At 33.5% G+C, this 14,092-nt stretch overlaps 1 protein-coding gene across 2 annotated transcripts in view; it reads left to right on the top strand.

Moving 5' to 3' along the window:
- The window catches only part of bsf (bicoid stability factor), a 93,733-nt gene that overhangs the window by 40,783 nt on the left and 38,858 nt on the right, over positions 1 to 14,092 (top strand). For both annotated transcript variants that reach the window (XR_013027294.1, XM_076497973.1), the window contains exon 20: positions 6,480 to 6,527. Coding sequence is in view for 1 of the 2 variants with exons in the window: in XM_076497973.1 (XP_076354088.1) it covers positions 6,480 to 6,527 (48 nt within the window). In the remaining variant the exon portion in view is untranslated. The remainder of the gene's footprint in view (positions 1 to 6,479; positions 6,528 to 14,092) is intronic.

Here is a 14,092-nt window from a genome sequence, read left to right as displayed (position 1 = left end):
TCTTCACGAGGAGTTATTGTTGAAAGAGATTTGAAGAATGTTCCAGAGTCAGAGATTCTCGCTGGTCTCTCCACTCAAGGAGTTTCTGCAGTGAGGCGCATCTCACTCGCAAAGATGGAGTTAAATTGCCAACAAATACCCTTGTTTTAACATTTACTTCACCACGTGCACCTGCCACCATCAAGGCAGGTTATCTCATTTGCAGGGTACAGCCATACATTCCAAACCCTCTCCGATGTTTCCAATGTCAGAGATTCGGCCACTCAAAGACATCATGTCATGGTTCCCTGACATGTGCTCCTTGTGGGGGCAAGGACCACGATGCCTATGAACATGACATGGCCCCACATTGCGTCAACTGCAATGGTTCTCACCCCTCCTACTTTCATTCTTGCCCAAAATGGTTGGAGGAAAAAGAGGTGCAACATTTGAAAACGATACATAACATTAGTTATCCTGAGGCTCAGAAATTGTTGTCCACAACTCCATCTCGGACATATGCTGCTGCACTTCATTCCACAACTACAGTGGGAGTGCAGACAGATCTCTCTCTGTGCCTCCAAGAGAATCGTTTTCAAAGCAAATGAAAAGACTTTTGACCTCCATGGTTAAAAAGGTTGATAAATCGACTTCCACACCCATCTCTGTTCCTCCACACCTTCCAACAAACCTCAAGATCCACGTCCTTCAGTTTCAAATACAGGCATTTCTTCTGATACATCTTTTTCTCCCACCACAAGAGACAAACAATTATTCGTTCGCATCCTCAGTCACTGGATTCCCCTTCCAATAACAAAAACCTGCTCACCCGACCCAGAGCAGGATCCATGGAGGTTGATAGACCTCCTCCGACTAAGGACAGTTAGGAAAAAAGACGTGGTCATAAACAGAAGGGTTCTCCAGCCACTTCACCTGCCCGTTCTTAAAAATGGCCACCTTGATACAATGGAACTGTCGATGGTTTACGTTCTAATCTGGATGATATCAAAACGCTGATTGCTTCCTACCATCCTGTTTGTGTTTCTTTACAAGAAACATTTCTCAAAACTGCTGATACTGTCTCCATTCGGCAGTTTTCTCTGCACAGAAATGATAGGTTGTGTGATGGTCGAGTACATGGAGGGGTGGCACTGTTGGTTGATCAACATGTGCCCACCCTGTCTTTGTCACTCAACACACCCTTGGAGGCTGTAGCCATCAGTGTTTCCTTGGGTCATACCATCACTGTTTGTTCTCTGTACCTGTTTCCTGGAGAGACATATGATCAATCAGATCTTGATGCTCTCATTGAACAGTTGCCATCTCCATTTCTAATCCTAGGGGATTTTAATGGACATCATCCCCTCTGGGGAAGTGCTATTATTGATGGGAGGGGCTGATCTGTAGAGCGGATGCTCTCTGATCACAATCTTTCTCTTTTCAATACTGGTTCTTCCACTTACTTTCATGCACCTAGTCAGTCCTTTACCGCTATTGATCTCTCAGTTTGCTCCCCTTCATTATTCTCCCATTTTTCATGGAGGGTTGACAGTAATCCACTAGGCAGTGATCATTTTCCGATCATTTTGAGAGAGACTGGATGTGGTCGATGCCACCCTACCCGCGTGCCCCGGTGGAAGCTGGATCAGGCAGACTGGTCCACTTTCACTGCTCTCGCAGAACTTGATCCTGCCATCGTAAGTCAGCCATCAATAGACGACTGTGTAGCAGCGGTAACTCCTCGACACGTTTTCCACGATATCCTCGTCCGTGGTGGAATCCTGCTTGCAACTTAGCACGGAAGGCTCAAAAGCGGGCCTGGGATACTTTTCGTAGATATCCCACACTTTCAAACCGGGTTGCTTTCCAACGGGGCCGTGCACATGCTAGGTGGGTAAGACGTCAAAGCCAGAAGGAATCTTGGATTAAGTTCACAATCAGCATATTTTCTACCACCAGTTCCAAGATCATATGGGACAGGATTCGAAAGGTTAATGGGCACTACAATTCTGTCCCCCTCTCGATCTTACTCTCTGATGGTCAGGAGGTGACTGATGTTCTGAACATCACTAACACTCTAGGTGAAAGCTTTTGCCGGGTATCTAGCACTTCTGCTTGTTCCTCCACCTTCCTGGCCATCAAGACTCAGGCAGAGCGATCACCTCTTTCCTTTCGAACTGACTTTTTCTTTGACTATAATTGTCCCTTTACCCTGGTGGAACTAAAAATGGCCCTTCATCGGTCTGCCAGTACATCTGTTGGACCTGATGATATTCATTATGACATGCTGCACCATCTATCTTCTGCTTCTCTTGATGCCCTTCTGATTGTTTTCAACTGGATCTGGCAGGAGAATGTTTTTCCTGATGCCTGGTGCCAGGCTATTATTTTACCTTTCTCTAAGCCAGGGAAAGATACCAAGATTCCTTCAAACTACTGTCCAGTTGCTTTGACGAGCTGTCTCTGTAAGACATTAGAAAGGATGGTTAATGCTCGTCTTGTTTAGTTCCTTGAATCAAACAACCTTCTCTCGCCCACCCAGTGTGGGTTCCGACGACAGTATTCCACTACGGACCACCTAATTCGTCTTGAAACATCTATCAGAGAAGCCTTTCTCAACCGCCAACATCTTGTATCAATATTCTTTGACATAGAGAAGGCTTACGACACAACATGGAGCTATGGCGTTTTGTGAGACCTCCATACATATGGGTTACGTGGCCATCTACCCATGTTTATTAAAACTTTTTTAATGGGCAGGAGATTCCAAGTTCGTGTAGGTTCGACACTTTCCCGTTCTTTTGTACAGGAACTTGGAGTCCCTCAAGGCTGTGTATTGAGTGTTACACTCTTCAGTATAAAGATAAATGCCATCACTGAACAACTCCCTCTCACTGTTGCGAATGGGCTGTATGTCGACGACTTTCACATCTCATATCAGTCGTCAAACATGAGATATATTGAGCGGCAACTACAAACCGCCCTCAATTGTGTACGGAAGTGGACTCTGGCTAACGGCTTTAATTTGTCTCTCTCCAAAACTGTATGCATGCACTTTTGCCGTCGACGGGGTATTCACCCTGATCCTGAACTTCATAACGGTGAAGTTTTGATGCCAGTGGTCCCGGAGACCAAGTTCTTGGGGCTTATCTTTGATCGTAAACTGACCTTTATAAAACAGCTTCAGGTCAAATGCACAAGAGCACTGAACATCCTCCGTGTTCTCTCTTCTACCAGTTGGGGGGCAGATCGATGTTCTATGTTATAGATATATCGTGCTCTTATTAGACCGAAACTCGATTATGGATCAATTGTCTATGGCTCTGCCAGACCCTCGGCCTTAAAGATGCTGGACCCCATTCATCACCAAGGACTTCGACTCTGCACTGGGGCTTTCCGTACCTCTCCAGTTCAAAGTATATACATTGAATCTCATGAACCTTCTCTACACCTTCGCCGTTTGCAACTATCTTTACAATATACTTCGAAACTTCATTCCTTACCAAAGCATCCCATCTGGAAATGTGTTTTCCTTCCTCGGTGGGCAGTACTTTTTCAGAACAGATGATCTGTCATTGTTCCACTTGGCCTTCGCATCTGGGCGCAATTGGATGAATTGGGTCTGTCCTTGGATAACATTGCAGATTTCACAGGTCAGCCCATCCCACCATGGCTTATTACAGCCCCCAAATGTGACCTTTCTTTCAGTCACCTAAAAAAGGCAGATACTCCTTATTGAAAGTACCGTCTTTAATTCAATGAATATCTTTCAAACAATCATTCAGTTCACATTTATACAGATGGTTCCAAATCAGGTAATTCAGTGGGCTCTGCTATGGTTTGCTATGGGTCAGTAGTTGCATGCAGAATCCCTTCTACAGCTTCTGTGTTCACTGCTGAACTGTATGCCATGTCTCTTGCCCTGGATCATATTGCAGCTGAGCAGTACTCCAACTGCACTAATTATACTGATTCGCTTAGTTCTATACTTGCCTTGGAATCGCTACACGTTAGCTCACATCCTATTCTCGCTGATATTCGAAACTGACTGGCCCATTTCTCATTAGCAGCTACTTCAATCCAGTTTTTCTGGATACCAGGCCATGTTGGTATTCGCGGGAACGAGCTTGCAGACATGGCAGCTAAATATGTCTGCTTCAGCACCATCACTCCTATGCCTATTCCGTACATGGACTATGGTGTTGTCTTCAAGGCTCGGCTCCGTGCCAGCTGGCAGTCCACTTGGAGTGAGCAACGCGACAACAAACTTTTTCAAATCAAACCCAAAATTGGACTTTGGCCATCTAGCTTCCGTAAAGTTCGGAAGGAGGAAGTTGTTCTCACTAGGCTACGATTGGTCACAGTTTTTAACTCATCATTTTCTTTTATCTGGAACTGATGCACCAATGTGTAGTTTGTGTAACACTCAAATCACTATCAGCCACGTTTTACTTTCTTGCCATCGTTACAATTCTCAACGACGGCAATATTTTAAACATATTTTTTCCCAGGGTCAGTCTCTAACATTGGACAGAGTTATTGGTGATGGTGACTCTGTCCACCTTGATAATGTTTTTAATTTTTAATGGCCATTAATCTTTTTAATCTCATTTAAGTGTTGCATATTTATTCATTACACCTTTTTAATTGTGGTTCCTTTTTTACAGTTTTAATCTCTCTCAGTCAATTTGACATTGGACAATGGCCAGAACATTAAATAACTCAACACCAGGACTGGAAAGGCCAACTTCAGGTGACTAACGCTACTGTTTGAGCTATCCGTTTGAACTACTCGTTAGTCATCCTGGCGAGTTGTTATTATACTTTTGCTGCATATCATTTTACACTTTTACTACTTTACTTTTTAGTACTGGCCATATTGACTCATAACCCGGAACCAGGACTGGAAAGACCAACTTCAGGTGACTGATGGTGTTTTTATACTTACCTGTTAGTCTTCCTGGCGGGTTATGATCATTACCATTTTGCTGGAGTAAATATTTTACAACTTTGAAGACTGGATGTCACCATTGGTTTTTACACCATTTTCTGTTTTAATTGCTGTTTTGTTTTTACCTTCATTTACTTTTACAAATTTTACTCCATTTACTTGACTTTATCTTTTTATTGGACATTTGGCTACTCATTGTTGCAATTTTGCTATGTATCTTTTAAAACTTCTATTCTTTTACATTTTGATACTGGTTGCTATGACACATAACCCGGAACCAGGACTGGAAAGACCAACTTCAGGTGACTGACGCTGGTTCTTGAACTTCCTGTTAGTCTTCCTGGCAGGTTATGATCATTACCTTTTTGCTAGAGTAAATACCTTACAACTTCTTATACTCTGCCTTCTATCTTAACATTGTAGACTAGGTGTCAACATTGGTTTTATACTTTTTTGTTTTACTTTCATTTCCATTTATGTGTATTACTACATTTATTTTTTTTTCACATTTTTATCGAATGTCTGGCGCAGATAGCCTCGCTGCTTTGTGCCATAAAACACTAAATCAATCAATCAATCAACCCAAGGTTTATCTGTAACATTAGACAGTGTTATTGGTGATGGTGACACTGTCCACCTTAGAAATGTTTTTAGTTTCTTAAAAGGCCATTAATCTTTTTAATGCTATGAGTTTGTTTTTTATTTTATACATTAGACCTTTTTTAATGTGATTCCCTTTTAAGAATCAAAGTACCTCTAGTTTGATTAAAAATTAGAAAATGGCCATAATGTCAAATAACTCAAAACCAGGACTGCAAAAGCCAACTTCAGATGACTAATGCTGATTTTTCAATTTACCTGTTAGTCATCCTGGTGAGTTGTGATAATTAGTTATGCCGCAGAAAGTCCTTTTCAACTTGTTTTACTGTTGTTTTTCTCTTACTGCCGTAGACTAAATGTAAAAATTGGTTTAAAGTTATTTATATTTTTAATTCAAATTTTAAACTTAGTCTTGTTTTACCTTAATTTCTTTTTATGAATTTTAATAATTTGAATTTGAATTTTTTACTGCATGTTTGGTGCAGATAGTCTAGTTGCTTTGCATCATAAAACACCAAACCAACCAACCAATCAATAGATGAATACCTTGGCTAAGAAAATTGTTTTATCTGAGCTATGATAATTTATGATGACTAATTTACATTAAAATTTGTATTTATTGGAGGGGTAGTGAGTAAATCAGAGAAGAGATGCTTAGAGAGAAAAACGTTGCATTTCTCACACTAGGATTTTTTTTTTTTAATATTGCCATATGAATTTTTGAACTTAAAACATGTACACTATTGAAATATGAATTATTAGATATAATGTTATGCTATAGTAATTGGTATAAAACAAACATGATGTAGCTTAATTAAATTTTGAGTGTAACTCATTAGAAGCATTATGACATTTGTAGTAAAGGATGGCCATGTTCAGAAGATTGAGAGAACTTTTAACTTAAATTCACTAAAATCTTTATTCTTAAAACTTGAAAATGTTATTTTAGAGAGAAATGAATGTTGAAGAACTGGAGAATCACTTGCTGGAATTAAAGGTCAGTTTTCATTTTATTTTTTAAACTTTAAACTGAAGCTTGACTGCCAGAAAGTAACTTGTTCATATATGTTCACCTAGTCTCTCCTAGGAATAAAGTGAGTAGCGAGTATGTGGTTTTTGTGGCACTACTGCAGTGACTTATTTCAGTTGATATGAAGTTAACAAAGAAAGTTTCCTTATGGTGGAGTTTCATTTTGTTGTGAATATGTATTTAATGTGTGTGTGTCTATATATGTATTGTATATATATATATATATATATATACATGTATAAAACAAGCAAATTTTTCAAGTGTAATAATATATCAAAAATAAAATATCAGAAGTGCTTTCAGAGTTTACACTACTCTCCAGCCAACTGAATTAAATGTAATACACAATACTTTTTAACAAAATCAAAATACTTATACAATAGATATATCCCACTAAAATGTATTGACAAAATTATAAATGAATAATTTCAAATCCATTAACAGCTTAATCTTGTGAGTGAAATATAAACTAACTACATATTAAATTTACAAGATATTTACATTAAATTCTAGTTATTTCCCATTTTTTAAAATGGAATAACTAGTATATAATAACCTTTTTTTCTGAGTGTCACAAGATCAAAAAGGAAAATAGAAAAAGAATGGGTCTTGTAATATGTCATGGGTACTTGAGATACAATTGTAAAAATATTCAGAGCATCTTAATGAACATTGACTTGGGTTTTAGCATGAAACATTCTATATTTTACATTTTCAGTTTGGTTAATGCTGTGCACCTTAAGATATGAATATAGTTTTTAGAATGGCAAGAAAAAGATGTTTTGATATTAATTGTAATGGCTTTTGATAATATTGGTATTAATAATATAACCTAGATTACAGGAATGACATTTTATGTTGTTGCACCTAGTGATATCTTCTTGTCTAGTTATGGATTTGAAATGACATAAAATTAATTTATATTTTTTAAATGTAGTTTTACTAGGATGTAGTTATTGTATGAGCATTTTGATTTTGTTAAAAGGTATTACGTATTCTTTCTGTGTAATTAGATTAGTTGAAGAGCAGTATAACCTATGAAAATGCTTCAAACCACCTGAAGATATTTAAAAAATACACTTGAACCTGGTGGTCTTTTTATATTTATGACATGCGTATATACACGTGAATGTTTGTTAGATTTGCTGCTGTTAAAATAAATTCAAGACTTAAGCTTGGTATTAGTGGCTTGTGCTTTAATATATGTGGAATCTCCTGTTTCTAATTGTTGCTTTTTAATCCTTTATCATCCACAGAAGGGTTTTTACTGTTACTGTAACTGGCATAAATGTATTGGTGGAAATTATCTAGCATATGTAAATATACGAATGGAGATGATTAAGGTTTATGCCAAAGAAAATTGCAATTTAAAATGTTTTGAAATTTAGTTAGTACTTTTTAGTTTTAATTGTGTATATATATATATATATATAATTTTGTTCTTGGAATTATTTTAGTTCACATTTATATAAATCTCATATACATAAATGTTGCACCAAAATTCCAAATAATAGCCCATTACCTGTAAACAAACCCATTAACACATGTATTGTGGAAATATACAATACTTTTTTTTCCAAATATTTCCATTGTGGTATTCTTATGAAAATAATAAGAGATTATTTTATGAAAATTGTTTTATTGATAAATTTAAAACCACATTAAATGTTACTTATTTTAACACACACAGGAAGTTTGAAACGTGTGTGTGTGTATATATATATATATATATATATATATATATATATATATAGCTTTAAGGTAAAATAAATGCTGGGAGTTTTACATTAAGTGGATCTTCTTAGAGGGACTTATTTTAGGAACTGTAGAATATTCTTTGTTTTAAAGTAACAGTAATTAAGTGTTTAATTTTAAAAAGTTGTCAGATATTTTTATATTGTTTCATTTTTATTAATCATTTCCCTGAGCAAAATGTATTTGGTTCCTTGTATACAATTTTAAGCAAAGAGAGTGAATTCTAACAGTTAAATAAAATCACATTCAAAGACCTTCAGAAAAAGAAAAATGGCACCTGAAACCAGAAAGGGGGGACCTCTTTTAATAATAGTTCAAAGGATAGTATCAGAGATTTCTTAACAAAAGTGAAAGACCTGCTAACTAATTTCTACAGAAATTATATTATCCTTTAGAAACTCTAATTAAAACTGAGTAGAAAATATATTGGGTTTCCAAGAATACTGTAAGTTACAAAAAGAAATGTTAGTCAACATAATGGAGACTATAAAAAATAATGCTTATGTAGGGGAAAAAGAGTCTTGAAGATATCTTCTGAAAATAAAAAAATACTTGAAAAAAATTTACTTCATAGAAAGCCAATGTAATGCAAAAAGCAGAGAGTAGAAAAATTGAACAGTTAGATTGAGGGTTTCAAGAAGAACCACCTCATACCACATAAAAGTAGGCCTCATATCAATATCTCACTATTGAAGAAAGAGCAGAATTTTCATCAACATTTAGATATAAAACTTTCAGAATTAAAATATTAGTTATACAATTAATTCTTTCATGATGGGTCATAGGTCAAATGCCCTATCATGTTTATTGACTTACATTCAGTATTTGGTGAACTACTATTTTATGAATTAATGTCATACTAAGGATTATAGTTCAAACATTAATATTATACATTAGTTAATTAATTTAAAATTAAATATTAAAAGAGCATATCGAAGTAGATTTTAGTGAATTGTGGCATGTTGAATGTAGTGCTGTTAAAGATTGGATGTTTCTGATGTCAAAATACCAAGTCTGCAGTTTTGTACAAATTAGGAACTCAAATCACTAACATTGATAAGCTAGAATATAAAATAGGAACCTCAAATCTTTTTGTTTTGCTGAGGTATGGCATATATACTGAATAAAGCATTGTGGTCCTGTCAAACTCTTTCCATTTTTTGAAATGGTTTCTTATATACATTATGTACATGTGAATAACCATTCAACAGCTTAGAATGTCCCCAGAATGGTTTTCTCAGCCATTTTAATCTGATCCAAATTTTCAAGTAGGTAGATTGCATCTTTTGTCTGCTCAAAGTTTCATATTTTATAAAATCTAAACAAATCTTAGTTACTAAGCCTATAATAAATTAATTGGAACTCTATGGTCTCAGCGTAGTTATTTATGATTTTTAGGTTATTCAATTGTATATATAAAACCTAAAAAAAATTTGTTTGATATCCTGCATGTGTGTAATTTTAAAAGGCTTAGCAACCTATGTTTAGTAGTAACTGAGTACAGTTATTTGCTTTACTTCCTGATTTATTGTTCTAAATTTTTTAACAAAATTTAATAATTTATTTTTAAATAGTAATAGTCTATATACGTATTAGGTATAATAATTGAAATATGACAAAATACTAGTCAGCTAAAACATAGCCAAGGCAGGGAAGACTAAAGGTCAGTTTTATAGGTGACCTGAGTGAATGTGCACTGTGTCAGTGCAAATTATGTAACATTACCTAGGCATGACTGGAATGTAAATATAAGTAATTACTAAATGTATATGTAAATATATAGCGTTATGAGACTTAAGCTACTTAGACTAAATATTTTCGTGATATAATATATAATAATTCTAGCATGAAAAAAGCTTAGCTTATATTTATTTGTTAATTTTTTATATGATGTTTACAAGGTTGGTCAAATGATAGACCACATGGTTAGATTATAGAAAATAACATAAAATATAGTCTTACTGAAAACAAACATTTTAAATGTATTTAGGAGGTTTTATTGATTATGCAAATAATGAGATTTTTGGAATGAAGTAGAGTTTGTTTCTTTAAGTCATAACATGAAATAACTTTGTATTCATATTAGAAATGAAACAAACTATTCTAATAAATAAATTTTTAGTTAAAATATTTCATCAAAAAAATCTGATTTTGTGTATACAAAATACTTGTAATCTTTACTAAAAGTCAACCAAATATTGTGAAGATGCACATGCTGTATCAAAAGTTATAGTGTGTTGGTGAACTCGTATATTATACAGATTCCATAGCAAAAAGGTTAATAGCAAAGGACCAGTTAGTTAAGTATACAAAAGTTGATTCTTCTGTGACAGAACCTTTAAGACATTAAATAAACAATGACCAACTATATGAATGTCTAATAAAGTACTAAAAGGATCTTTGTACCAAAGAAGTAGTAGTTAATGAGGAGATTTTGTAGTTAAAATAAGTTAGGTTTTTTAAGCAAATGAATTGAGGTAGGCAAGATTCAGAAATAGAAAAACTGCATAATTTCAAATATTTGAAAAATCAAAGGAATTTGGAGGAGAAAATGAGACATTTTAGTTTTTGGGAAATATTAATATGATGAAAGAAGATGGAAGTTAATACAAGAATAGACAATAGATACAGAATAAAAAAGACTGGTAAACAGTGGAAGCTTTATGAATAAAAGGTGAAATATATATATTATAATAATAAAAAAGAAAAGTTATCTTCCCCATAAGAGTCTTTGAAAGTATTGAATATGAGTTTACATTTGTTATTAGGAGAGGAAATTAAACTTTATAAATAGAGGACTTACCTTTACCCCAAATAATAAATCAAATGAATTTAAAATTAAAGATGTACATGAATGTATTAGTAAATTAAGATCAACAGAAATGTTCAAGAACAACAGGGATAGTGAGTTAAATTTGTACCTTCAAAAGGAAGGATTTTGGACTTAATTCGTAGTCACATATAAAATGTGTTATAAAATTCTTCTTGATAAAGACAACATTTAAATAAAAGAGAGAAATGCATTAATATCACTAAAAAGTATGGTAAAGGTTTTCGTTGGAAGAAGTGATAGCTTATGTTATCATAGATCATAACATACTATGTTAATACAGTTTTAGAACATTTAAATTATGATGAAATTTATAAATATGTTTTCCAAAAGTATTCCAAAAATTTGTTAAAGTAAAAGAATTTGAATATGTACATAGTAAGAACAAAAATGATTTTGTTGAATAATATTAAACTGGGAATATTTTATTTATTTCCCAGAATTCATAAAAGTCAAGAAGTTAAAGAAATTTTAAAGAAAGATGAGGTGGAATGTATTTGGATAAAAAGTTCTCCAAAAATATTTGGAAGATCAATTTTAGGTGATTAAAGCAAGGTGATTGAACCATCGAGCTTTGTAATGACAAAGTTCTAGAGCCATTTACATCAAACGTACACAGTTACGTAAGAGATAATACTGATATTATTAATCACTTAGAGAAAATTGAAAATGGTATTATATTGATATTATTAGATGTATATCTTTATCTGAGTATCAAATATGGATATGGTATGGAAGCTGTTGAATATTGTTTAAGATTGGTACCCAGATTTATTACATTCACATCTAAATAAAGAAATGGTAATTAAAGATATTTTAGGTAACTTTCATTTACAAAAACAATTGACATCAGTGGGTTCACTGATAAATCTAGAACATCAATGAGAAAAAGTGGCTTCAACTTGTACCACTTTAATGATGGGAAATTTTGAAATTCAAATGTTCAATAGTTTAAGTTATTTTGAAAGTAGTTATATTAATTATATGAAGAAAAATTGGAAAATGTTTCTAGGTTATTCTTTTCTATTAATATTATAGAACATATTCTTTTTTTTTTTTTTGAAAATTGGTATGAACTTAACATAAAATATACTTTTGAAAGTAGTTATTGAAGTTTATCTTTTTTTAGGTATATAGATTATAAAAAAAGATTAGAATAAAATTGTTTCATATTATAAACCTACTAATTCACATCAGTACTTGTATTTTCATAGTAATCATCATATAGAAGCTGAATTAAATATTCCAATTTGCCTAGCTAAAAGAAATTTTTCTATTTTTTCTCATCTGGAAGTTCAATAATGAAAACCAATATGATCAAAGTATTACTTTAAGAAATTTCATAATTAAAAAAATATAATGGAGAGAGATTTTAAGTTAGCTAAGATTATCAAGGAAACTAACAGTAATCACCAAGACAACATTAAAGATGAACAAATTACTCCTTTCATAATAACTCATTACTCTGGAGTTAAAATTAATATTAAACATATCCAAAACGAATTGCAAAGAGTTACAGATAAATCTTTAAAAGTTGCACTTGAAAATAAAGGTCATAGTTTCATGAAGATAACCTAAAAGTTGATATGGTATCTTAAATCGGTGAAATGTAGTAAAGAAATGTGGTGAACGTAATTTTCTCTGGTATAAGCTACTGTTATGTTTTTGGGAAAGGTAATATTACATACTAAATTATACTTGTAATTCAAATTGTGATGTCCCATGTGCATTACCTTGAATTTTTATTACAGTTAAAACCCACCTGCCATTTATTCTTTTAACTCTCTAAATAATCCAAATCCTTTGTAAAGCAATAGCATCTTCATCACAACTAACAGTGCATAATCTTTTGACCATTCCTTCTTCTGTGCCACTGATGTAAATTAAAAAGAACAATTGTCCTGACACTGAACCCTGAGGTACCTCACCTTGTAACATTAATCTAGTTTGACTAAACTCCATCATAACAATCCTCTGCTTTCTTCCATCCAACCAGTTTTCTATTCATTGAGCCAGTCTATTCCCCCTACCTGCAAATAAAACTTTTAACGAGCCCTTTTTGTGACATCTTGTCAAATGCTTTCCAAAAATCCAGACATAACACATCCATACCTGTACCCTCACTTACATAAGCAGTAACTTTTTCAAAGAATGTCAAGTTTTTAGTAAGGCAAGATTTTCTTGTAGTTAAACCAAGCCAACTATCTAATTTTACAAAGCATCTTTTATTAGATGTTCAAAAACATTCCCTACTCTTGATATAATACTAATAGATGTATAATCCTGAGATGATTTTTATCACCTTTTAAAAAGAGGAGAAAGATTAGTGAAATTCCAATCTTCTGGCACCCACATACTATTCAAGGACTTGCAAAAAATAAAAATAATAGCAAGTGGTTTTCATGTCTAATATTTAACCTCTTTCAAAAATATTGAATAAATATTATTTGGCCCAGATGATTTATCATTCTTTAAACTTCTATATTTTGTCTTAACAAGCTTGGAAGTAATGTGATCATCTTGCTTAATCTTGTTTCCATCTAATGACTGTTAAGGTTGATAAATATTGCTTAAATCTTCTTTGGTAAAAACTGAAAAAAAAGTTTAATGACCAAGTCACTTCATAATCATCAGATGTTAAGCTTCTGTTTTCATCCATCAAAGACCCCCAATTCCACCCTAATATTTTGCTTACAGTTAATGTATTTGAAGAAATTCTTATTTAATACATCAGCAAGAAAGTCAACCTGCTTTATTTAAAACACTATACACATCAACAGAAACACCAGTCTCCTTTTTTTTGACACATTATACAAACTCATCAGCTGGAACACCATCCCACTTTATTTGATATAATGTTGACAGTGCTGTATTATATCAGTGAGTATATTGCACAGTTACAGTCAATCTGGAATGTTCCAAACTATTCTTGGTCAATAATACTGCA

This window comes from Tachypleus tridentatus, chromosome 4 (genome assembly GCF_004210375.1).
Source record: "Tachypleus tridentatus isolate NWPU-2018 chromosome 4, ASM421037v1, whole genome shotgun sequence".
NCBI lineage: Eukaryota > Metazoa > Arthropoda > Merostomata > Xiphosura > Limulidae > Tachypleus > Tachypleus tridentatus.
The sequence above is the reverse complement of the archived record's forward strand: the minus strand, read 5'-3'. Positions and strand labels throughout refer to the sequence as shown.